At 48.2% G+C, this 23,936-nt stretch overlaps 2 protein-coding genes and 1 non-coding gene across 7 annotated transcripts; 1 reads left to right on the top strand and 2 right to left on the bottom strand.

Annotated features, from left to right (window-relative positions):
* Positions 1–462: 462 nt before the first annotated feature.
* On the bottom strand, positions 463–18,441 carry VPS52 (VPS52, GARP complex subunit). 4 transcript variants are annotated; one of them, XM_006105467.3, is made up of 20 exons: positions 18,145–18,441; positions 15,759–15,843; positions 15,558–15,610; positions 15,312–15,387; positions 15,056–15,123; positions 14,339–14,514; positions 13,844–13,994; positions 13,524–13,624; positions 13,303–13,435; positions 13,105–13,162; positions 12,632–12,765; positions 12,086–12,241; positions 11,074–11,192; positions 10,627–10,750; positions 10,227–10,322; positions 10,034–10,141; positions 9,770–9,835; positions 1,731–1,842; positions 1,380–1,498; positions 463–1,187 (listed from the first exon to the last, which is right to left on the bottom strand). In XM_006105467.3, exons 1-20 carry the CDS (start codon positions 18,232–18,234, stop codon positions 1,041–1,043), a joined length of 2,172 nt encoding a protein of 723 aa, XP_006105529.1. In that variant the 5' UTR covers positions 18,235–18,441; the 3' UTR covers positions 463–1,040. The 4 variants fall into 4 exon arrangements, with proteins under 4 accessions (XP_006105529.1, XP_023602261.1, XP_023602262.1 ...); XM_023746493.1 differs by lacking the exon at positions 15,558–15,610 and having other exon boundaries at positions 18,145–18,440; XM_023746494.1 differs by lacking the exons at positions 15,558–15,610; positions 18,145–18,441 and having other exon boundaries at positions 15,759–15,844.
* LOC111823794 lies at positions 11,573–11,679 on the bottom strand. The gene has a single exon (XR_002826898.1). It is a non-coding gene; the product is annotated as a U6 spliceosomal RNA (small nuclear RNA).
* RPS18 (ribosomal protein S18) lies at positions 18,204–23,865 on the top strand. 2 transcript variants are annotated; one of them, XM_023746497.1, is made up of 6 exons: positions 18,204–18,217; positions 19,124–19,222; positions 23,202–23,288; positions 23,371–23,472; positions 23,559–23,650; positions 23,749–23,865. In XM_023746497.1, exons 1-6 carry the CDS (start codon positions 18,215–18,217, stop codon positions 23,822–23,824), a joined length of 459 nt encoding a protein of 152 aa, XP_023602265.1. In that variant the 5' UTR covers positions 18,204–18,214; the 3' UTR covers positions 23,825–23,865. The 2 variants fall into 2 exon arrangements, with proteins under 2 accessions (XP_023602265.1, XP_006105528.1); XM_006105466.3 differs by lacking the exon at positions 18,204–18,217 and adding an exon at positions 18,579–18,660.
* The last annotated feature ends 71 nt before the right edge of the window (positions 23,866–23,936 follow it).

The following is a 23,936-nucleotide window of genomic DNA, read 5'->3' as shown; positions in this document are numbered from 1 at the left end:
GTCCGGAGTCTAAGTTCAAATAAGGTGTCCAGGCGGAGGCAGCAGGAGACTCCAAGTCAAACACAGGAACGGAGGAAGACACCCTGCAAACCTGGCTTACCCCGTCCCCAGTGTGGGTGCTGCAGCCTCTGCAAGGGGCCGTGAGGCCGCAGCCAGCAGCTAGTGAGCTGACAGGGATGGCAACCCGGGTGGCCCTTGGGACCGTGCCTGTGGTTGCACAGCCATGTGCCCAGCCCGTGCATCCGCCATTTTAACCAGGGGCCACCTTCCTCCACCAGGCAGGGTACTCATGACATAATCCCCTCACTAAAACCAATGCAGCTACTTCGGCCTAGAGGTTAACGGTTACTGTGTGTCCCTACTTTCTCAACATCCACCAAAAGGGATGGAGGGAACCCTGGAGCACAGATGGGGCTACTTGAAGGCCCCAGGAGGAAGGAGAAAGGAAATGGGAGAAGAGTGTTATGTCATATTAAATATTTATTGTTCCCTGCAGACTGACCTTGAAGTACTCCTCAAGCCAGGAGGGGGACTGGTTAGTGTTCAAGTTGCTAGGATCTTAGGCCAAAAAGCTACAGAAATCACTTTGCATGAAAAAAAAAAAAATCACTGACTTGGAGGCAGTCTCCCCTTGCCATCAACTCCAAGAGGTGAGGCTTCACACCTCAGGACATGGTGACAGGAGTTGAATGAACCAGAAATGGAGGCAAGTGAAGGTTTTACTAGAGGAAGAGAAAAGAGCCTTGGGTTTCTGGTGTGTTTTTCAGGGGGAGGGGGGTGTGACAACATTGGGAGAATGATAATGGCCGTTTTGGAAGCCCAGGGAAAGGTGGTCCTGGGAAACCTAAAGACACTGGGAGAGTCAGAAAGCCAAGGGAATGCAGCTCACCCCGATGAGGCAGGGCCCTGGGGATGAAGGCAGGGTGAGGCATGTCACAGACTGGGAGGCAAGGAGGAACGGGAAGGGGCACGAGGTGAAGAGAGGTATGGGTGGGCTGTAGAGCCCGTGGAGAGGGCGGTGAATCCCAGGATCCAGCACATCAGAAGTTGGGCTTGTGCTTCTTGAGCTCCACCATAAGGTGGTGAATGTTGATGAGCTCAGCCCGGGCAGGGAGAGCTCGGAGCTGGGGCTGAGACAACACCCGGTGGAAGCGATGATAGAGCTGGATTAGCTGGGTCAATGCTCCCTGGTCAGAGAAAGTCAAGGAGGGTGAGACTGTGAGATGATGATTAAGAACCAGGTTGGGGCTCATCCAGAACTTTGGGCACAGCTGGCAGTTGAAGATCAAGGGTCACTTGGATGATGCTGAGCCCAAGGAAAAGAGGGCGAAATTAGTGATGGGACAGGGTGGGAGTGGGGGCTGGGAGTTGCAGGTCACCTGGATGATACTAGTTCCATTTCTGAAGTTGGTGAAACTCCGCATTACATCCTGACTCAGAGACTCCACCGATGATTTCCAGGAACTACCAAAGCCACGGATCAGCTGAGTAACACGGGCTGATGGCAGGAGGAAAAAGAGGGTATCAGATAGAGACTAGGCTAAATGATCTTTGACCCCACTAAGTCCTCCCCAGGGCACAGCCATCCTCATCATCCAACCCCCCTCTTCCGGTGTTCTCCCAACCCATTCTTTCCTGATCCACCCATTCCCCATATAATCCACATCCTCTCATTTTTCACTTCCAGTCACCTTACCACTGACCCCTTTTCTACCACACCATCCTTATACCTTCTTCCCCTCGAAGTCGCTCAGCCTGTCCACGCTCAATCAGAGCCTCAGCCTCCTTCACAAATGCCACCAGACCCCCAAAAGGGGGAGAGAGCAGCTCTTCAATAAATTCCTGGAGAAACACACACATACATACACATACAATTGAGTGTCCTGGTGTTGGCAGATTTTTCCCAATTCTGGCATTATGACCGACTAGATCCTTAGAACATTCCCATAGCAAAAGTCATATACTTTAAGAAACTGCTGGTCTCACAAGAGGTAGGGGAAATCTTCAAGACTCCCCCCTCCTAAAAACAAAACAAAACAAAACAACAAAAATACACCCAGAGCCGAAACCGGTTTGGCTCAGTGGATAGAGCGTCGGCTTGCGGACTGAAAGGTCCCAGGTTTGATTCCGGTCAAGGGCATGTACCTAGGTTGCGGGCACATCTCCAGTGGGAGATGTGCAGGAGGCAGCTGATCGATGTTTCTCTCTCATCAATGTTTCTAACTCTCTATCTCTCTCCCTTCCTCTCTTCAAGACTCCCCCCTCCTAAAAACAAAACAAAACAAAACAAAACAACAAAAATACACCCAGAAACTAAACTTAAATGGGAGCAGAGCAACAAGAAATTGGGGTCAGGGCTGGAAACAGAGGGGCAAGGCTACCAGAAGGTAAATGTCCATGGCAACTCTGCTATTTGGAAACTGAGCCTGATGGAAGCCCCAAGTGAGAAAGCTGAGTCTCTCATGAGAGCTACAAAGAGAATCATAAGCACTAAGAGAAAAGCAGTTCGTTATCTACAAGGAAGCTCCCAAAGTCTGTCAGCTGATTTCTCAACAGAAACTTTGCAGGCCAAATGAAACTGGCATTGAATACAAAGTGATGAAAAGCAAGGACCTACAACCAAGATTATGCTACCCAGCAAAGATTTAGAATAGAAAGTCAGATAAAGAGCTTCCCAGATAAGAAAAAGCTAAAGGAGTTCATCACCACCAAACCAGTATTACAAGAAGTGATAAAGCATCTTCTTTAAGAAGATAAAAAAACTATATATATATTAAAGGCTAAGTGTCGGTCCGACCGGTACCTATGACACACACTGACCACCAGGGGGCAGACGCTCAACGCAGGAGCTGCCATGACACGCACTATCCATTTAAAAATAAACGGCACTACAGACCTGGCACCGACAAACCAACACTCAGCTTCCCCCAAGAGGGAGACAAGCCCAGCCACCACCCCACCGTGACAAATGGCAGCCAACGCTGCCAAGACCCCATGGCGCAAAATGCGGCCCACAGCCCAGCCCAGAAACAGTTGCTGTGGGAGCCCGGTAATGTCACATAGCAACATCCGGCTTCCTCTCCCTAGCAACTAGCCTCCTCGGAGTTTCTTCAGCCCAGGAACACACCTTGCTTTATAGCTAGGTGCAAACATTTTACACTTTAACCAAATGTGAAGCATTTTCATGTGCCTTATCTCAAAGTCTTGGAGTAGGTAGATAGGAGACTCGGTAGAAACATATTTTCTTTTCATTAGCAGGAAAATGGAAATTTAGAAAGTTTAGAAACTTAACCAGACTGAAAAGAAGAAATTGTGGAACTTGAAAATGACTTCAGGTTTTCTCACTGCACAGAATATAGTCAAACACTGCTGGAGTTAAATATTTTACCCTTTGTTCTCCCTGTAAGATCTACAATAATAATCTGCTTCATGTTGATATTTACTGCTGTGTTGCTGACAATTACCTGAAAGAGAAACTGGGGTGCTTCAGTGGGCTGGAAAATGTTTAGCTAAATCAGAAAGCAGGTCTAATTAAGCAAGTTTATTCTATATCTATAAAAGGCTAGGTTGACTCACACATGTGCAATACATATAAAGCTCTTGCTGGTGCCAATCACACGCATGTGTTTCAATCTGAATTGTTGATTGTGAATTTGGTTGACACTTCTATTATAGAGAAAGAGCAAATAGCAATATTAAAATATTTCTTCTAATTTCCTCTCAATGTGCACGAATCTATGCACCAGGACACTAGTATGAATAATAAAATGGCAACAAATACATATCTATCAACAATTATTTTAAATTCAAATGGATTAAATGCTTCAATCAAAAGACATATGGAGGCTGAGTGAATAACAAAACAAGACCCTTACATATCAGATTGAGAGACACACACTGACTGAAAGTAAAGAGATGGAAAAAGATATTTCATGAAAATGAAAACAAGCAAACAAAAGCTGGGGTAGCAATACTTATACCAGACAAAATAAGACTTTAAAACAAAGGCTATATAACAAGAGACAAAGAAGGACCCAGTAATTACAGTTCTGGACATTTATCCAAAGAAACCCAGAACAATAATTCTAAAAACTATATGCATTCATATGTTCACTGTAGCATTATTTATAATAACTAAGAGATGGAAGCAATCTAAGTGTCTATCAATAGATGAATGGATAAAGATATGGTGCATATATATAATGGAATATGACTCAGCCATAAAAAAGTATGAAGTCTTACCATCTGGAACAACATGGGTGGACCTAAGGAGTATTGTGCTGAGTGAAATAAGTTAGAGAAAGATAAATGCCAAATGATTTCACTCATACGTGGAATTTAAAAAACAAAGTAAGAGAAGAACCAAGATGGAGGCATAGGTAAACGCTGGTACTCGCTGCCTCCCACAATCACATCAAAATTACAACTAAAATACAGAACAACCATCATTCAGAACCATCTGAAATCTGACTGAATGGAAGTCCTATAACTAGAGAAGTAAAGAAGAAAGCACATTGAAACTGGTAGGAGGGGTGGAGGCACAAAACGGGCTGATCTGACACCCACGTGTGGCATTTTGTTAATTGGCAGAGATATCTTGGCTGAGGAGGCCTCCCATGAGGAACAAGGGCTCCCAGTCGCACACCAGCCCCCCAGCCCAGGTTGCAGAGCTAGGAAGAGAAGTCCCTGTAACTTTAGGCTGTAAAAACCAGCGAGGATTGTGGCTGAGTAACATGGAGGCTGCTGGAGTCCCAGGCAATTCCTTTTAAAGGGCTGGTGCACAGACTTCCATGGATTTGCTCCCTCTGAGCTCCAGTACTGGGGAAGCAGCCTGTGAAGGATCCAGGGACATACGTAGAGGAACTGGATTGCCTAGCATGGGGCAAAAACTTGGAGGCAGCTTTCTCCCAGACAGGGGTACTCACAGGCTTCATTGTTCTTATGCTGGGACTTCCCCCATCGCAGAGCTGACTAGTAGCCATATCTGAGTCTCCATCAATCTGGCTCACACTGTTTGCTCCTCCCTGGTGATTCCCTGAGACCCAGCCCCAGCCAAGCTGTTTGCAGCAGCTTTTCCATATGAATGGCTTGTCCTGGCTCAGGCTTCAGACTTTCCTAAAATCTCCCAAACAAGCAGCAGGTGGCATCAGTGTGCCCCAAACCTATCAATAAGAGGCCCAAGACCTAGCACTAGCATCAGCCTGCCTTGCTTTATAGCTTGGCCTTGCCTGGGCACTTCCAAGCCCAACACAAGTAGCAGCCATCTGCAGATCACACTGTAGCTTCTGCTAGGTGGCCCCAGGCAGAGGCCCCAGAGCCAGTGCACCTGATGGACAACTTCAGACCACACCAGATCACAACTCTACACATTTATAAGCAACACGCTCAAGGAGCAGACTCATCGAGCACCAAAGCCCCACTGAAGCAAGTCCTGCTCCATAGGGGTGTCTCCTGCACAGCAAACTCTGCCACTGTAGTCACAGCTGGTCCTCACAGCCAATGGGCCTGGAGGTTAAATCCTTCCAGTGACTCCAACAGCAAAAAAGGCTCAACTACAACAAGACTGTGCATACAGCCCACACAGGGGCCCACACAGGGTGCCCAGCTCAGATGACTGGGGAGGCTGAGCCACTGAGCCCTACAGGACACCTACTACACAAGGCCACTTTACCAATTTCAGGAGACACAGCAGCTCTACCTAATATATAGAAACAAAGGGAAGCAGCCAAAATGCAGAGACAAAGAAACATGTCACAAATGAAAGAACAGAAGAAATCTCCAGAAAAAGAACTAAATGAAATGGAAGCAAACAAACTACTAGATACAGAGTTCAAAATAACAGTTATAAGAATACTCAAGGATTTTGAGAGCTTTAAGGGACTTAGTGAGAATTTCCAGGATCTTAGTGAGAATTTCAAAGACATGAAAAAGGACCAATCAGAAATTAAGCATATACTAACTGAAATAAAGAATAATTTACAGGGATTCAACAGTAGAGTACAGGATGCCGAGAATCAAATCAGTGATTTGGGATATGAGAAAGCAAAAAACATCCAATCAGAAGAGAAAAAAGAATCCAAAAATATGAAGACAGTGTAAGAAGTGTCTGGGACAACTTCAAATGTACCAACATTCAAATTATGGGGGTGCCAAAAGGAGAAGACAAAGAACAGGATATTAAAAACCTATTTGAAGAAATAATGACAGAAAACTTCCCCTACCGGGTGAAAGTAGACTTACAAGTCCAGGAAGTGCAGAGTCCCAAACAAGAGGAACCCCCACACCAAGACACATCATAATTAAAATGTCAAGGGTTAAAGACAAAGAGAATCTTAAAAGCAGCAAGAGAAAAGCAGTTAGTTACCTACAAGGGAGCATCCACACAACTGTCAGCTGATTTTTCAACAGAAACATTGCAGACCAGAAGGAGTGGCAAGAAATATTCAAAGTGATGAATAGCAAGGACCTAACCAAGATTAATCCACCCAGCAAAGCTGTCATTTAGAAATGAAGGTCAAATAAAGAGCTTCAGAGACAAGAAAAAGCTAAAGGAGTTCACCACCACCAAACCAGAATTACATGAAATGTTGAAGGATGTTCTTTAAGAGGAAGAGAGAAAGAGAGGAAGAAGGAGGAAAAGGAGAAGAAAGAGAAGGATAAAAAGATAAAAAATATGAACAATAAAATGTCAATAAATACATATCAACAATTTAATCTAAAAATAAACAAACAAGAAATCTAATGAACAAAATAAACTGATGAATTAAATAGAACCAGAGGCATGTAAACATAGAACAGACTGATGAATCTCAGAGGGAAGGGCAGAGGGTGGGGTAAGGGTGGGGGCGGGAAGAAATTAACCAAACAATTTACTAGTATATGCATATATGCATTACCTATGGACACAGACAATAGGGTAGTGAAGGCCTAGGGCCAGAATGGGAACTGGGTGGAGGGGGAAATGGAGTGAAAAAGGAGAACATCTGTAAGACTCTCAACAATAAAGATGTTTTTTAAAAGAGATAAAATACATATGGAAAATATCTGCAATTTATATAATCAACAAAAGATCAGTATGTAAAGTATATAAAGAACTCTTTAAAAAAATGTTATTATTAATTTTGAGATAAAATTTACCTACATAAAAAACTTATCTACATCTATGTGCACTAAAGATGTAAGTGTTCAAAATAAACAAACAAAATTGAAACAGACTCATAGATACAGAGAGCAAACTGGTGGCTGATAGAGGGACGGGGGCTTGGGGCTGGGTGAAAAAGGTGAAGGGATTGATAAGTACAAACTGGTAGTTATAAAAGTCACGGGGATGTAAAGTACAGTATAGGGAATATACTCGTTAATATTGTCAAAGGACTTATATGCATACTAGAGGCCTGGTGCACAAATTTGTGTACTGATGGGGTCCCTTGGCCAGGCTGGCGATTGGGGTCGATCAGGGCCATTTCGCCCAGTCCTGATCAGGGCCATCGGGGCTGGCCAGTCGGGGAGGGACCGCGGGAGGTTGGCCGGCTGGGGAAGGATCACGGGAGGGCTTCAGGACATGTCCAGCCCTCTCGTCCAGTCCCGATCGGCCAGACCCCAGCAGCAAGCTAACCTACCAGTCGGAGCATCTGCCCCCTGGTGGTCAGTGTGCATCATAGCGACTGGCTGGTCGACCAATGGGTCGGACACTTAGCATATTACACTTTTACTATATAGGATATGCATAGCCCATAGACACAGACAACAGTGCAGTGAAGGCCTTGGGGGGGGGGGGGCGGCAAAGGAAGGAAAATGGGGGACATCTATAATACTCTCAACAATAAAAGTAAATTAAAAATATAATAATAGTATTGTAATAACTATGCATAGTATCAATTCAGTACTGAAAATATTGGGGGTAACATTTTGTAAAATATCTGATTGTCTAACCACCATGCTGTTTACCTCAAACTAATACAAAATAATATTGAAAGTAAACTGTAGCCAGAACCGGTTTGGCTCAGTGGATAGAGCGTCGGCCTGCGGACTGAAAGGTCCCGGGTTCGATTCCGGTCAAGGGCATGTACCTGGGTTGCGGGCACATCCCCAGTAGGGGGTGTGCAGGAGGCAGCTGATCGATGTTTCTCTCTCATCGATGTTTCTAACTCTCTATCTCTCTCCCTTCCACTCTGTAAAAAAATCAATAAAATATATTAAAAAAAAAAGTAAACTGTAATTGAAAAAGTAAAATGAAAAAAAAAAGACAATTGTTCATAAAACAATGCTCACAGTAGCAAAAAACTGGAAGTAATCTAAATGTCCTCTTACAGGAACACATGTTATATTCACATAAGTAACATGATCCAACAGTGAAAAAGAATGAACTACAGCCATGTGTAATAATGTGTGATCACATTAGAAAAATTATGCTTGAAAAAATCCCGTGATTCTGTTTTTATAACACTAAAAATATATCTATAATAACAAAAGCCTATGCGGTTGTGACGCCGTAACGAGCGATCACCAGAAGGCTGCGTGCGCAGTGGGCGCACGCAGGTGGGTGGGGTTGTGTGCATGGCAAGGCGCGCGGGTGGGTGGGGGCTTGATGCTGCGTGAGTGACGTGGAGGTGGGACCCCCGGCTCCGGCCTACCTCTTTGGGGCAATCCATCGAGGAGCCCCAGATGAGTGGGTGAGACCTACCTCTTTGGGGCAATCGATCACGGGGCTCCCACACTGTGAGAGGGTACAAGCCAGGCTGGGGGACCCTCCCCTGCCCCAAGTGTACAAATTTCGTGCACCGGGCCTCTAGTATATAAATAATTATTGTTTTGGCATAGCTATATTTTTAATTAAGTTTTAGAGAGAGGAAGAGGAAGAGAAACAGTGATCTATTATTCCACTTATTTATATATTCATTGGCTGATTCTTTTAAAAAATATATATATATTTTTAATTGATTTCAGAGAGGAAGGGAGAGGGAGAGATAGAAACATCAATGATGAGAGAGAATCATTGATCGGCTGCCTCCTGCACACCTCACAATGGGGATCGAGCCTGCAACCTGGGGGTGTGCTCTGACTAGAAATTTAACTGTGACTTCCTGGTTCATAGGTTGACACTCAACCACTGAGCCACACTGAACTGGCCATTGGTTAATCCTTGTATGTGACCAGGGATCGAACCTACAACTTTGGCATATCGGGACAGTGTTCTAACCAACTGAGCTATCTAGCCACGGCTGAGCTATAACTAAATTTTTAAAAGCAAGAGTATGATAAACACAGCATGTAGGTCACCAGGTGTTTCTATGTGAAAGGCAGGGAGATGGGATGAAGAAGAATTCATACTCTGAGATTGGTTATTGCCAAGGTATATTGTAGGCTCGTGGGTGTTTATATCATTAAAAAAATACAAAATATCCGGGCCTGCATGGCTCAGTGGTTGAGCCTCGACCTATGAACCAGGACATCATGGTTCGATTCCTGGTCAGGGCACATGCCCAGGTTGTGGGCTCGGTCACCAGTGTGGGGCATGCAAGAGGCAGCTGATCCAGTGATTCTCTCTCATCATTGATGTTTATCTCTCTCTTTCCCTCTCCCTTCCTCTCTGAAATCAATAAATATATTTTTTTTAAAAAATAAGACCAATAATGACATGTTGTGAACCAGGAGTTATTCCAATTCTGTGTAGATGGAGTCCAGAAACTGCCACTCCCAACACACACACACACACACACACACACACACACACACACAGCTGTCCCTTTCCTTTTCTCCACATCCCTACCTGTGTCCGAGCATTGAGCAGCTGCTGGAAACTCTCGACCTCTTTGCTGTCATCCGCAGCCCGCTCCTAAGGGAAGACAAAGGGAAATACCAAGTTCAGGAGAGGCAGCCCTCACTGCAGGATATCCCCTTCCTTCCACATTTACTGCCCTGGCCAGACTCCAGAATGAACCAATGAACCAGCAAAAACAAGCCCTCAGAGCTAGCAGAACAATGGGGCACCCGATTCCCTGGGTGGGAAAGCGGAAAGCAGGGCGCCTACTACCATCAGCACGCCCAGCATCATGTCGTAGTTGTTGATCAGAAAGACAAGCTGCTCCTTCCTTGAGGAGAACTCTGCTGCCACTCGGAGGACAAAATTCTCCACTTCTACCTGGAAAAGCCCAGAGGTGACAGGAGAAGGTGAGGGCACAGGCCCTCCTCACACTCCCATGGCTTCGGCTGGAGCTGCCCCTCACCTGGAGCTGCCCCAGCAGCTGCATCGTCCGCTCGTTGGGGAATGTCTGATTGATGCTGACAAGAGCAGAGGAGAACTCTGCATATCGCCGTGTGATCTGGAGAAAGTAGGTGGGAAGAAAAATCACCCCAAACTCCTGGCCCAGCCCAAACCTCTCAGCTCCCCTGAGCTGGCCAACCAACCTGTGTGTGACTCCCACCTCCAATCCTACAACCAGTGCCCAACCGCCCTGAATGCAACACTCCTGGACTGCCCCTCATGCGCCTTTAGCTAAACATCCCGCCAGGCACAAAAGAAATATGTAGACAGCACCCCCCATCCCCCCCCCCACCCTCCCGGCGCCAAACTGAAGTTTAGAGCCCTGCCTTTCAGGAACCTCTGCTACCCTTGCCCTCCCTCACATAGTGGGGCCGAGTATCCAGTCCCCCAAGGCGCTGAGGGTCAGTGCTTCGGACACTCTGGACATTCATCTCCAGTATCAGCTCAAACCGTGGCCACAGCAAGGCAAGCACCTGTTCCCAGTACCTGTGGGCGTAACCAGAATCAGTGATCAGCTGGCCAGGAATGTCAGGGTCGGTGGGGGTGGGGCGAATGGTGGGGGAGGAGTGGGGTTTGTGTTAGGGTGTGTGAGGAAAACCCGTCCCTTCTGGGGCATCTTGCAGGTTAACAGCTGGTGGTTGGTGCTGGTAGGACTGGGTATGAAAGGTGAGTCAGACCAGTAGTGCTGCCTCCTGGCAGGTGAATGGGATTAGGGTCACTGGTATCAAGTCAGTAGGAGCCTAAGGGCAGGGTTCTGTAAAACCAAGAGTTCAAGGTCAGCAGGGCTTCAAGGACCAGAACTCAGTGACCTGTCCAGGGCGGGAACATCCCTCTTCGTGGCGATGTTGCGGAATCGGAGGACGATGTGGATACAGAGAAAAACAGCAATGGCATCGTAGCAGTCAGCGAGATAGGACTCCAGGTGCTTCTGTGATTTAACAACAGGCAGAGGACTGAAAGAGCTCATTACTTTGTCCTTCCCAGTGGCCAGAGACAAATGCATGTGCTCCTATGGGATGCAGCCCTGGGAGGGAGCGAGGGAGGGAGGGAAATCGAAAAGGGCAATGCCCCTCGCCCAGCTCTGTCCGCTGCCTTGCTCACAGGGTCTATCGTCACGAGCCTAGTATAGAATTCAGGGCTGAGTACTGAGGTTTACGGGTCCCTCAGCTACTGCCTGGGTGTGCATCAGCCGTAGGGGGTAGCCTTGGGGACCCCAAGCTTTAAGAGTTTTGTAGGGAAGTCATGCTGTGAGTACAAGGCTTAGATGTTTCATTTTCATTTATTTTTGTTTTGTGGTGTGTGTTTTTTTAAAATATGGAACGCTTCACGAATTTGCATGTCATCCTTGCGCAGGGACCATGCTAATCTTCTCTGTATCATTCCACTTTTAGTATATGTGCTACTGAAGCGAGCACTATTTCTATTTTTTAAAATTTCTCTATTGATTAAGTTATTACATGTGTCCTTATCCCTACATTACCCCCCTATTTCTATTTTTTAAAATGTATTTTTATTGGTTTTAGAGAGGGAGACAGAGAGAAACATCAATGAGAGAGAATAATTGCCCGGCTGCCTCCTACACGCCCCCTATCAAGGATTGAGCCCGCAACCCGGACATATGCCCTGACTGGGGATCGAACCATGACCTCCTGGTTCAGAGGTCAATGCTCAATTAATGAGTCACACCGGCCGGCAAGGCTTAGATGCTTTAGTATGAGGGGTCCTGGTTTTATTACCACCAGAGCCATGACCCTCCAATGGTGCGGATAAGGACTGAGGACACGAGTCTGAGAGCACAGGAGCTAGGGTAGGGGGTCTTACCAGGGTCATGCTGAGCGTGCGGCCCATGACAGCATGGAAGAGGTCGTGTGCAGCCGTGCCAGACACAACAAAGAATTCACAGATGAAAAGATATTCCCGGCAGGAATTGTCTAGGAGGGCGTAGTGCTGGCTGCGAAAGAGGGCCTCAAATGGATACTAGGATGGGAGGGTAAAGAGAGAGACAGAGAGATGAACCCCAACACTGACTCCCTGTAGAGGTGGCTGGGAAATCAGTAAACCTGGGTACTGAGAGCTCAGGAGACCCTTCTCATCTCACCTGAATAGGTAGGTACTGAAGGGGGGAAGGGGTACAAGAGAACAGCCCACCCCTCACTGCTGTGGCTACTCCTGCATATACCTCCACAGCTGCCTCAGGACAGCTCTCTTCCCCCATGTGCCCTAAGTCATGGTCCCAGCCCTCTTGGAATCACAGTACGCTAGGGAGACTGGGAAAGGCCACTCCTAGGTCCCAGGGGTTGACAGAAGCTCTGACCTTCCCACCCAGCCCCAGCCAGCCTCTCGACTGCAGCTTGCTCTTCTTCCTACCCTCTGTTCTCCCCGCTGGGCGGTGTGGGGCACCAGGATGGGGGCCTCCAGCTCAGTCGGGGAGATGACAGAGCCGCGGGTCCCCAGGGTGAAGATGGTGTTTCTGCTTCGCAGGGATGGCTTTGAAAAGAATCGTGAAGGGTCAGAGTCAGGGAAAATAAGATCACAGCTGTGATAGAAAAGCAGACTCAGTACCTCCGGGGCCTACAGGGCCGACAATCTAGAGGCCCCTCTCCCAGAACCAGTGCCCCCCTTCACCTGACATCTGTGAGTGGCTTCAGGAGACCTCTACACCCCGACATCATATGCAAAACTAAGTATCACAATGACTTTTTTCTGGGAAGGATGGCCACAGCCTCCAGCACATTCTCAAAGGTTTAGGTCCCACAGAAAAAGGGAAGCAGCAGCGCCTTGGGGGCTAGAGTCAGAAGCCCCCGGCTCTCAGGCCGAGCGCAGGGTCAGCTCTAGGATATCTTTCTTTGCTGTATCTTCCACGCCCATTAGGTCATCCTTCTCAGCGACTTCCTCGTACTGGAGAAAAAAGGAACAGAACTGGTAACCATTTCTGCCCTGAGAACCATAACACATTTGTTTTCCATTGTCCCCCCTTGCCTAGGTGGCCCTTCTTCCCAGCCCAGGCGGCAGGCATGTTTCTCCCTCCGTGGCCTCACCTGCACCTTCATGAGCCGCCCCAGGTAGGAGCGGTAGTAAGACAGGTAGATCTTGCTCAGCGTCTCCACATATTCGTCCCGGATCTCCTTGGCTGTTGCTCTTTCATTGCCCAGCAGGAACTGATAGAAGAACCTGGAGGGGCCAGGGACCGTCAGTGTCCCCGCCTGCCCAAGGACACCACACGTGGCTGCCCAAGGCTCCGAGGCCATCCTCCCATGACCTGTACTTCAGCAGGGCCGTCTGGGGGATCTGATAGTTGGTCATTGGTTTTCTGAAGGAATAAATCTTCTGAAGGATGAACTCTCGGATCTTCGTCACTGCCTAGATATGGGGGACCAAACAGGGCATGAAGCTGCAGCCTCCTTTCTGTTGGGAGCACTGAGGGAAGTGACAAATGTTAAGCAGAGGAGGAGGAAGGGTGGAGAACAGCCCTGTTTTTTAAGATCCTCAGGGGAACCCAGAGCATGAGCTCTGGCAGGGAAGGCGGGGGAAGGCACAGGGAGGCCGGTTCTAGTCTCTGGGCTATCCCCCAGCCCTCACCTTGACCCGGAGCCGGTCGAGCACACCCCTGACGTCAGCACAGGCCGCTGTGCCTCTAGCCTCCTGCTCTCGGACTGCAGCTGCCTTGGCATCCAGTTCCTGCAGCTGTTCCAGGAATCTGGGTTCTGTCACCGGCGCCTCCAGAATTGCCCTAGGTAGCAGGAAGGGGTGGGATGGGTTGGGAGGGAGACCCAGACATCCCTAGACTCCGAATCATATCCTTGACATCCAACCTCTCTCTTTTCCCTCTTGCTGTATCGTAGTCATGGTTTACGTACAGTTTTCTGTTCTTGGGCCCTCACTACACCCCTGACCCTGGATGACTCCTAGTCTTTGATGCCTAAAGCATGCACCAAGGTTAGAAAGGCTATCGACCCAACCACCAACTTCTGGAAGGCACTTGGTGACCTGAAGCCAAGAATCCCATGTGGTAAGTAGGTTAGGTCAGCCCAGCCCACCTGCCTGCTATAAACACCCTTCAAACTAGTAACTCACGTGACCAGAGCAGTGGGCACTACCAGACCATCGACAAGCTCCCCAAGTTTCCCTCGAACTGCCTGGCGGTTTCGAAGCCGAATGTTCATGGCTCCTGACTGTTCCTGCAGTGTCCGGATCTCCGAGCTGATGGAGCTGAGGTCACTCTGAAACGCTCCCAACATCTGCTCCATGCGCTGGGAAAAGGCAGAAGACGCTGCTGGAGCGCCACAGGCTGGCAGGGGACCAGTGGGCCACCTAAGTGCATTGGTGACTCTCCAGTATCAATCAGCCCATGAGGGTGGCAGGTGATGAGGGAAGAGGTACCCCAAAGGTCACTGGCAAATAACATCAGTTATGGCAATAACAACAAAAAAGGCTGCTGAGGTCATATTGCAAGTGGCTTTGTCCCCACCTGGCCGGTTTGGCTCAGTGGATAGAGCGTCGGCCTGTGGACTGAAGGGTCCTGGTTCGATTCCGGTCAAGGGCACATGCCTTGGTTGCAGGTTCCCCAGCCCCGGTCGGGATGCGTGCAGGAGGCAACCAATCAATGTGCCTCTCTCACATTGATGTTTCTCTCTGTCCCTCCCTCTCCCTTCCACTCTCTCTAAAAACCAATGGAAAAATATCCTTGGGTGAGGATTAATAAAATAAGAAGAAGAATAAGAATAAGAATGGCACCAAAGACCACGATGTGGTTCAAGGTTATTTCAGGGGTTACAGGTCATGGCTACGAACCTCGAGGACAGCATCGCAGGCTGTGATCTGGTTGTGTAGTGACGCTATGTTCTCACTCTCTTGGATATCTGACCCACAGAAAGTCAAGGGGCCTCTCTGTGAGGATGAAGATCCGCAGACCTGCAGGGCCTCTCCAGTTCCTCCCCGAGGTGACAGAACCCTGAGAGAGAAGAGGTCACCCCCAGCCGGGCTGTCTGCACCACGCTCCACAAACCCCCATTTTAATAACACCCCCCTTTCCTCTGCTGGAGGATACAATCCCGAATGGACTTCTGCTCAATCTGTTGTAGCTCCAGCTCAACCTGCTTTGAATAGTGACGGATGTCCACACCCTGGGAGAACAGACATTACAGTTCAAAAGGAAGCCACAGCGAGGGGACACTGAACAGAATCAACAGAGGATTAGAGGGTAAGACACCAGGATATTAAGCACAAAAGACTGTTTCCTTCAAGGGGAGGGTAGGTGTGGGGGAGGGCAGGTTAGTATAGCAGAAAGCCTCACCGTTTTAAGAGCTTCCTTTACTAACTCATCCTCCAGATTTGCCTGAATGTGAACTGAAAATAAAAGTTTATTATAAAGGTTCAGTTCACAGCTCCCTCTCCCCACAGTGAACATCTGCACACCAATCCCTGCCTTGCTACTTCCAGCCCCCATGCCTCTCAGATTACAGGCACTCTGCATCCACCCTGGGCCATCACTCACCATCCACTTCATCCAGGATAAATTCATCAGAGGTGATGTCCAACACTCCAAGCTGCAATGGCTCCTGCAGATCAGGACCACCCCCCTGGAGAGGGATAAGTTAATGAGAAAGGATACAGGGGAAAAAGGGAAGAACAAAATATAATGGAGCCCTAACCAGTTTGGCTCAGTGGATAGAGTGTCGGCCCGAGGACTGAAGGGTCCTGGATTCAATTCCAGTCAAGAGCACATACCTCGCCCGGCTGGTGTGGCTCAGTGTTGAGCGCTGATCTATGAACCAGGAGGTCATGGTTTGATTCCCAGTCCGGGATGCAGGCTAGATACCCAGCAGTGGGTGTGCAGGAGGCAGGGGATCAATGATTCTCTCTCATCATGCATGTTTTTATTTCTCTCTCTGAAATATATAAAAACATTAAAAAAAAAAAAAAGCACATACCTCGATTACAGGCTCGATCCCCAGCCCCACTTGGGGCACATGTGGGAAGCAACCAATCAATGTGTCTCTCTCATATCAATGTTTTCTTTTCTTTTTTAAACATATTTTTATTGATTTCAGAGAGGAGTGGAGAGGGAGAGATAGAAACATCAATGATGAGAGAGAACCATTGATTGGCTCCTCCTGCACGCCCCTCCTGGGGATCGAGCCTGCAACCCGGGCATGTGCCCTTGACCAGAATCGAACCTGGGACCCTTCAGTCCACAGGCCAACGCTCTATCCTCTGAGCCAAACAGGCTAGGGCTCATATCAATGTTTTCTGTCTCTCTCTCTCTCCCTTACACTCTCTTTAAGAATCAATGGAAAAATATCCTCGGGTGAGGATTAACAAAACACACACACACACACAAATATATATATATATATATATATATATATATATATATATACACATACACACACACACACACACACACACACACATATATACACACACACACTCACATATATATATACACACATACATATATATATATATAAAATGGAATAATCCCTTTATATATATAATTATATGTATATAATGGAATAATCCCTAATCCTTCAAGGAGGAGGGAGGAACTGTAACTGGGCAGCCATAGGTACTGAGTGAAAAATTCCAAGAGTCTCACATTGTACCCAATCTATGAGTTGGGGCTGATGGGCAGGGAATATGACAAGGAGCCAGGCAATCCACAGAGAATGGACAAGGACAATTAGGAGTTGCAGAAAACAGAGCAGAACTTGCAGTTGAATTTAGGAGCCCAGACTTCTGCTATCTTAGGTGTTCTATCACAATCCCTCCGGGCAGCTCCAGTCTTTCTAGAAATGTCAGCTAACAGTTTACCTGCATGCCAGGTGCCATCTTAAATATACTCACTGATCTAACCAACAACCTATATTGTAGTGTTATAGGCGCCTCTCACCCACACCAGAGAGGGGTTACCAGACAGGAGAGGCCCCTGAACTAGTGGGAGAGGGCTGTCCTCAACCTTGATCCTTGTCTTCTCATATAAATGAATCTATACGAAAACCTTGGCTGTGCTGTGAACAGCCAATTTATTAAAGCATTTAAAGCGGCACCTTTATTGAGAAAGCAAAGCAAGCAAATCCATCTCATCCGGCTGGGAGCACAGATGGGCTTTCCCGGCTAACCCGGAAAAGCGAGTGTCTGGAGCAGGTTCGAGGAGTAATATGCCCTCCTCCTGTCTGTAGGTTTCAAAAGATTCTTTTGCTGAATATCTTGGTACAGATTAAGCCTCAAGGTTTTCTTGTTGTGGGCTTCCCAGAATCCTGGCAACTTTATCTTGCGGGGCCCTGAGACTGCGGGCTTCTCTGCTTAGGGCGTAAAAGTGCCCTTTTTTCCTTTCTGCTTTCCGCCTCGTTTTCTGCATCCATTAGGAGAGTCCGTGGTTGGGGAGACAGTGGTTAATTTGCAGGCCAGTTGCAAATTACTCACACTGTTTGGCCTTGTCCTAATGTTTCTGCCTCAGTTTCCCCTATTCCTGCCCTGGAATCTCACCTGTAACAGTATGTCTTATCATTTCCTTCACCTTACAGGTATAGAAAGTGAGGGCAGAGAGGTAGCTAACTTGCCCAAGGACACACACAGCGTGAGCAGCAGAGCTGGGACTAAAACACAGGCAATCTGCCCCGAGGCCACAATCTTAACCTTCAGACAGCACTGCCTCTCCATTCTGCCCCCAAATCTGGAGGTTCATTGTAATCGTGCCCCGGGAATTGGAGCCGACCATTCTGGTCCCTGCCCAGGCTCGGGTCCGACTCCCGGGAGGGCTGCAGAGCACCTCTCTGGCCGCCGCCGAGCTCCCACCCGAACCGAAACCCAGCCCGGGCCTTTTGGACGCGAGCACGACCGAACGCGACTCCGGAGGAGAAAAAGCCCTGCGTTCTCACCAGCGGGCCCTCCTCCTCCTCCATGTCTGAGGCCCCGGCCCGCAACACCAGCTCCCGGGCAGCGGCCGCCATGGTGGCAGCGGCGGCCATTCGCGCAGCCTCACTTCCGGCAGCTGTCAGTGGCGCGAGCCCGTCCTCCCGAGTGGAACTACACGTCCCGAGCGCGTGGCACAGCGCGAAACCGTCCCCAGGAACTAGCGCTCAGTGTGTCAGTCCAGCCTTCCCTGGGAGCGCCAACCACTCCACCGGGGACGAGTGGGAAGCGCACGTCTCGGCACAACTTCACCCGGAACCTTCGCGGCTCTCACCCCGCAGAACGCTACGAGCTGTGAAGAGAGCACGCCGGAAGTTGTAGCAGCTAATTCAGACTCTCTGAAGTCCAGTGGACGCCGGCACAAGCCGTTTCCGGAAGCTACACCAACATCACCCCGCCCCTTCCGCCCGCTCGCTATATAAGACTATTACGTAACTTCCGCTTTCTTTTCCACAGGAGGCCTGCACGCCGCTGCCGCCATGGTAAGACTCGAATCCGTCCGGGGATCCGGCGACATCGGACCGGGCAGGGAAGGTCTGCTATCAGGGAGCCGAAAACGCCCCGCTTTAGGGGCCTGCAACTTTCTGTGTGGAACTTTGGATCGCGCCCTGGGAAGGAACGACTAGAGACTTCCGTTTCTGGGCAGTGGGGCCGGAGGAAGAGTCGCTCCCCGGGCGCTCGAAAGCAGCGAAAGGCTTGGGCGTGCGGGGGGACCGCTGCCTCCGCACTCAGTGTGCCTTGCAGACAGGCAGGAGGTTTGTCCTCTCCCAGAGGTTGCATTGCCCCAACCCCAACACTTCCCGTTCCTGTGTCCGCAGGCTAAGGAGTTTGCAGTTGGTGGAAGCCCGCGGGGGCACCTGGCTCCCTGTGTGACGAGTTTAACGTTCCTGTCAGGTTGTGATTTGCTAGTTCACGGTGTCTGCTTTCTCCCCCAATCTCTGCCAGTCTCTAGTGATTCCTGAGAAGTTCCAGCACATTTTGCGAGTACTCAACACCAATATCGATGGGCGGCGGAAAATAGCCTTTGCCATCACTGCAATTAAGGTAAAGGAGGGCGAGGAGTGGAGACTAAACGAGACTGAGGTGGTTAAGACCTAAGCTGTAAGTGAGGCAATGTGAGGAAACAGGCCCCAACCAGGTCACCTCAGCTGCTGGGGAACCCTGCGCCCCTTTCCACGTTCACCTGGAAGGTAAAGTCAGGTCAGGCCGGAACAGTTCACCTGGGGGTGGGGAGTGGGTTTGTCTACATGAGTTCGCCAGGATTTTCCTGGGCCCTCGGCCCTCATCTGGAGGTCATCCTGGGTTTGGTTTGTGCCTCCTTCCCTCGGTGCATCATAACAGCAGCCCTTCCTGCGACATTTATATGCCCCATAAATCGAATAATTGTGCATCTTGGGTGGGTAGACGTGCCAACAGATCCCAAGCGTGAAGGAACAGTTGGGAGGGATGTCACTACATCATGAGCAGGATGTTTCCTCACATGTCCAGAGGTGAAAGTCATTGCCTCTGTCCAGCTGAAGCGGGAACCAGTACTTGGCTGGTTGCGTGAATAAGTGGGTGAATGTCTTTCTTCACCAAACGAATGAACTCTTGGAGCCAAAGGGGGGCATGTTTCCATTCTGTTTCTGTTCTCTGGGATACTTGTGGTTAGTGTGGAGATGGCTGAATGACTTCTTTTCCCACCAGGATGTGCACCCTCCAGGGTCGGAGCTAGTCCTGTCTCCTCACAGTTCCCAGCTTGTGTGATAGGTGCTCAAGCAGTATTAGGGCGGGGATGTTATCAGGGATGCTTTTGCCTGGTTTCAGAGAATTTTAAAGGAAACTGATGCGTTTAAAACTAAAATCCTAGGTTCATCAAATTCCCTTGGTTCTTAACGCTGTACTGCAGGGAGCACAACTTAACCTTTGTAAGAAGGTTGCTTCTGTTGTGGGGAACTAGTAAGGCAGTGTAAAGTACAGAAGTTCCTTTTCGAAGGGTTGTAATGAGACAAATGAAATGGTAAAGGGTGGCTGTGGTTAATGGGGTGCTTCTGTTAAACTGCGTCTTCAAAATTGGTTTTGTACTCATTAGTTAAATATATGTTATAACTTGTCAACTTAAAACAACCCTCCAGGCCGGTGTTGGCTCACTGGTTGAGCGAGGGCCCACGAACCAGGAGGTCTGATTCCAGGTCAGGGCACATGCTTGATCCCCAGTAGGAGGCGTGCAGGAGGCAGCCAATCTATGGTTGATGTTTCTCCCTCTCTGGAATCAATAAAAATATATTTACAAAGAACAGCACTACTGAGGCAGTTTCAGGTACTGAATGAAGTCTCTCTAGGGGTCCTGATGCCCTGCTTATCATTGGGAAAGTTATTTCTATAGATGAGGTTTTTGCTAATTTTGTGAAGAGCCAGCAAAGGCAGCTAGCTCTTCCTCTGGTAAGAGAACTAAAGCTTGGTCTTTCGTTAAGGACCCAGGATGGGGAAAGGCAGCCTGAGTGGAGGGAGGGGTTCTTCTAAAGTGGTCAGCACAGTTAATCACGGGAAGGGTGAGGAATGGAATGGAAGATACCAAGAAGAGGGTGTTGAGAGGTAATAAAGATCCTGCACAATTTCTCTGCTGTTTTCCCTTCCTGGGGTTTTTATTTCCACGTGTAGATTTTTGCTATGGGTGTCCTTTAGGGCTGCCTGGTCTTCTGTTCTTCCTCTAAATCGGGGATAACTCATCTGGGTTACTAATGACTGGGAAGTGTAAGGAACACTTGTCCTGCCAAAATGCCAGTGTCCCTGTGAGCAGTACTTCTCTAAATGCTTTCAGAGTATTAGCTCTTCTATAGCGTGGTCCAGGCCCTTGGACTACAAACATGACTGTTCCCTGTAGTGTAGTCTGGATGGAAAAGGGGGCATCTGTGGATCTGGTTTACCTATTTTTACTTATGTAGGAACGTTTGTGCAATTAGGTATGAAAACTTTAATTTCACAGTTTTTTATGTTTTACTGTGATTTTAAGTTTATACTTAATAGGTCTAGTAAGTGTGTGTGTGTTCAGCAGTCACCATGAGTAAACAAATGCACCGGCTGGGGAACACCCGTCCTGGCACGAGTTAGAACCACTGCAGAGCCCTGGCTGGTGTGGCATGTCCAGGTGTGGGCTGGATCCCAGTAGGGGGCAGGCAGGAAGTAGCCCTCCTCACTTCTATCCTCTCCCTTCCTCTATCTCTAAAACCAATAAAAACATTAAAAACTGCTGCATAAAGTCACACGACAATAGAACCAATTATCTCATACAATGCAGTGTGATTATGTGCTAATCGTTCCCTGAACATTGTTTATGAGCAGTGAAACTTGGACTTAAATATGTAGACTAATTGTAGCTGTGTAATGTTTGTCAGTGAAATTACTAGTGTTTTTCCCACTGTATGGCCTACTTGCTACATTTTGTTAAAAATAACTGAATAACAACCTGTTGCTTTAATTATAGGTTGATATTGGGTGTTCATTTTCACATATGACATACAGACTGGAAATTTTGTCCATTAAATCCGAAGTCTATTAAATCAGGGTCCATAAAATCAAGGTGTTTACTGTATCATCTAGCTAAAAACAAAATCTTGTTTCATCTATGCCCTTTCCACGCATATTTTAAAGTAAATCTTAAACATATACTATTTTATCTGCACATATTAAATCCACCTGAGGGTTTATTTTTTTTATAAGGGAGGGAGAAACAAATCCGTTGCCTCCCATTCACACCTCTACTTGGGATGGAACCTGCAACCGGGGCATGTGCCCTAACAGGGAATTGAACCTGAGACCCTTGGGACTAGGCTCCAACTAATGGAGCCACACTGGCCAGGGTCATAGGTCACTTTCTTAGAGAGGAAATACCATCTCTCCTTGGGCTGTTCTAACAGGTTACCGCAGACTTGGCTTAAAACAGCAGAACCTGGTCTCAGTTCTGTAGACCAAATAGCCAAGATCAAGGTGTCCACAGGGCATGCTCCCTCTGTAGGCTCAAGGAATCCTGTCTGCCTCTTCTAACCTCTGGTAGTCACCAGCAATCCTCAATATTCCTTTGTCTTACAGCCACACGACTCCAAATTCTTGACTTAGTTATCACATGGCTTTTCCTCTTTGTCTACATGTCCTCTCCTTTAGTGAGATAGGGTCATTGGATTTAGGGGTGTCCTGATGCAGTATAGCCTCATTCTGACCATATTTTCAAAGATTCCTAATGTAACATTCTGAGATTCTGGGTGAAAATACATTGGGTGGGGGGCACTATTGAACCCAGGTCACCATCCTTCACTGTCCAGATCTGTTTGGTTGGTGTTTATATGATGCCACCAGTAAGTTTGATTTGGGCAATAACTTCTCTAGGGCCTGGTCAACTTTGAGCACCGCCAGAATCAAGTTTGTGATCTTTAAAAACTGATTGTTGTGGCCCTGGCCAGGTAGCTCAGTTGATTAGAATGCGTCCCAATACAGCAAGATTGTGGGTTCAATCCCCCATCAAGATATATACAAGAAACAACTCTAAGGGCATAAATAAGTGCAACAACAAATGGAGGTTTCTCCCTCTTCCTTCCTCTCTAAAATTAATACATAACACTGATCATGGCTATGCAGTGGCTGGTCCAAAGACCTTTAGTTTCCAGGAGCTGACAGCCCTATCTGATCAAGCCTGCTGACCAACAGACCTGCTTTGAAGCTGTATCAGCTTCAAGTGCCAGGCTCTTTGTGCCACTGCTTTGTCTGATAGCCAGCTTTATCAGGAAGTGCACATGCTGGGCAATATGAAAGGCGTTCCTGCTTTCCAGGGGATGTCTGCCCCAAGTTCTTGGTCCAGCCCTGCGCCTGAACAACTATTTTCCTCTTCTCTACTTAATCATTAAGCTTCTTATCTGGAAAAGTGGGTGAGGTGCAGTTTGCCGACCACGGCACTAGACAGTTGCAGGCCCTAACTTTGCTTTTTTTTTTAACAACTGGGGCGATAAAGGAAACCATAAAATAACTCCAGCCCAATTCCACAACCTCTCAGGGTGTAGGGCGAAGATATGCTCATGTGGTGTTGAGGAAAGCAGACATCGACCTCACCAAGAGGGCAGGAGAGCTCACAGAGGACGAGGTGAGGACCAGGAAGGGGGCCTGTGGGCTGGGCCTGCCTCGGAATGGTGCCATCGGGATCTGACCTGTGTCCTGCCTGCCAGGTGGAACGTGTGATCACCATTATGCAGAACCCACGCCAGTACAAGATTCCAGACTGGTTCTTGAACAGACAGAAGGATGTGAAGGACGGGAAATACAGCCAGGTGTGTATTGAGATGAGAGATTGAAGAAAGGCAGGGCAACGGAGGTCAGGGTAATATAAGCATCCCTCACCCTCTTCTGAACCCAGGTCCTGGCCAATGGTCTGGACAACAAGCTTCGTGAAGACCTGGAGCGGCTGAAGAAAATTCGGGCCCACAGAGGGCTGCGCCACTTCTGGGGGTGAGTCTGGGTGGAGGTCTCCTTTCCCTGGGTGCTGCCTTCTCTTCCCAGGTGTTTTGTGTGATGTGAATGACCTGTGATTCATTTCTCACCTACAGTCTTCGTGTTCGAGGCCAGCACACCAAGACCACAGGCCGCCGGGGTCGCACTGTGGGTGTGTCCAAGAAGAAATAAGTCTGTAGGCCTCGTCTGTTAATAAATAGTTTATACACCTATGGCTTCCTTTGTGACTTTTCTTTCTGCTTCTGGGGGCATTGCTAGGGAATGCTAGCTGTCATGAGGACCC

Source organism: Myotis lucifugus, unplaced genomic scaffold (genome assembly GCF_000147115.1).
Source record: "Myotis lucifugus unplaced genomic scaffold, Myoluc2.0 scaffold_687, whole genome shotgun sequence".
Classification (NCBI taxonomy): Eukaryota; Metazoa; Chordata; class Mammalia; order Chiroptera; family Vespertilionidae; genus Myotis; species Myotis lucifugus.
The sequence above is the reverse complement of the archived record's forward strand: the minus strand, read 5'-3'. Positions and strand labels throughout refer to the sequence as shown.

Excerpts from the sequence above, each read along its gene's own strand:
- RPS18 (XM_023746497.1), top strand. Across the intron at positions 19,223-23,201 it reads TTGCCATCACTGCAATTAAG|GGTGTAGGGCGAAGATATGC; the intron begins GTAAAGGAGGGC and ends ACAACCTCTCAG. Across the intron at positions 23,473-23,558 it reads AGGACGGGAAATACAGCCAG|GTCCTGGCCAATGGTCTGGA; the intron begins GTGTGTATTGAG and ends TTCTGAACCCAG.
- VPS52 (XM_006105467.3), bottom strand. The coding sequence starts at position 18,234 with ATGGCCGCCGCTGCCACCATGGCGGCCGCTGCCCGGGAGCTGGTGTTG. Across the intron at positions 10,751-11,073 it reads GATGTTCCCGCCCTGGACAG|GTACTGGGAACAGGTGCTTG; the intron begins GTCACTGAGTTC and ends TTACGCCCACAG. Across the intron at positions 1,499-1,730 it reads GCGACTTCGAGGGGAAGAAG|CCCGTGTTACTCAGCTGATC; the intron begins GTATAAGGATGG and ends TCCTGCCATCAG.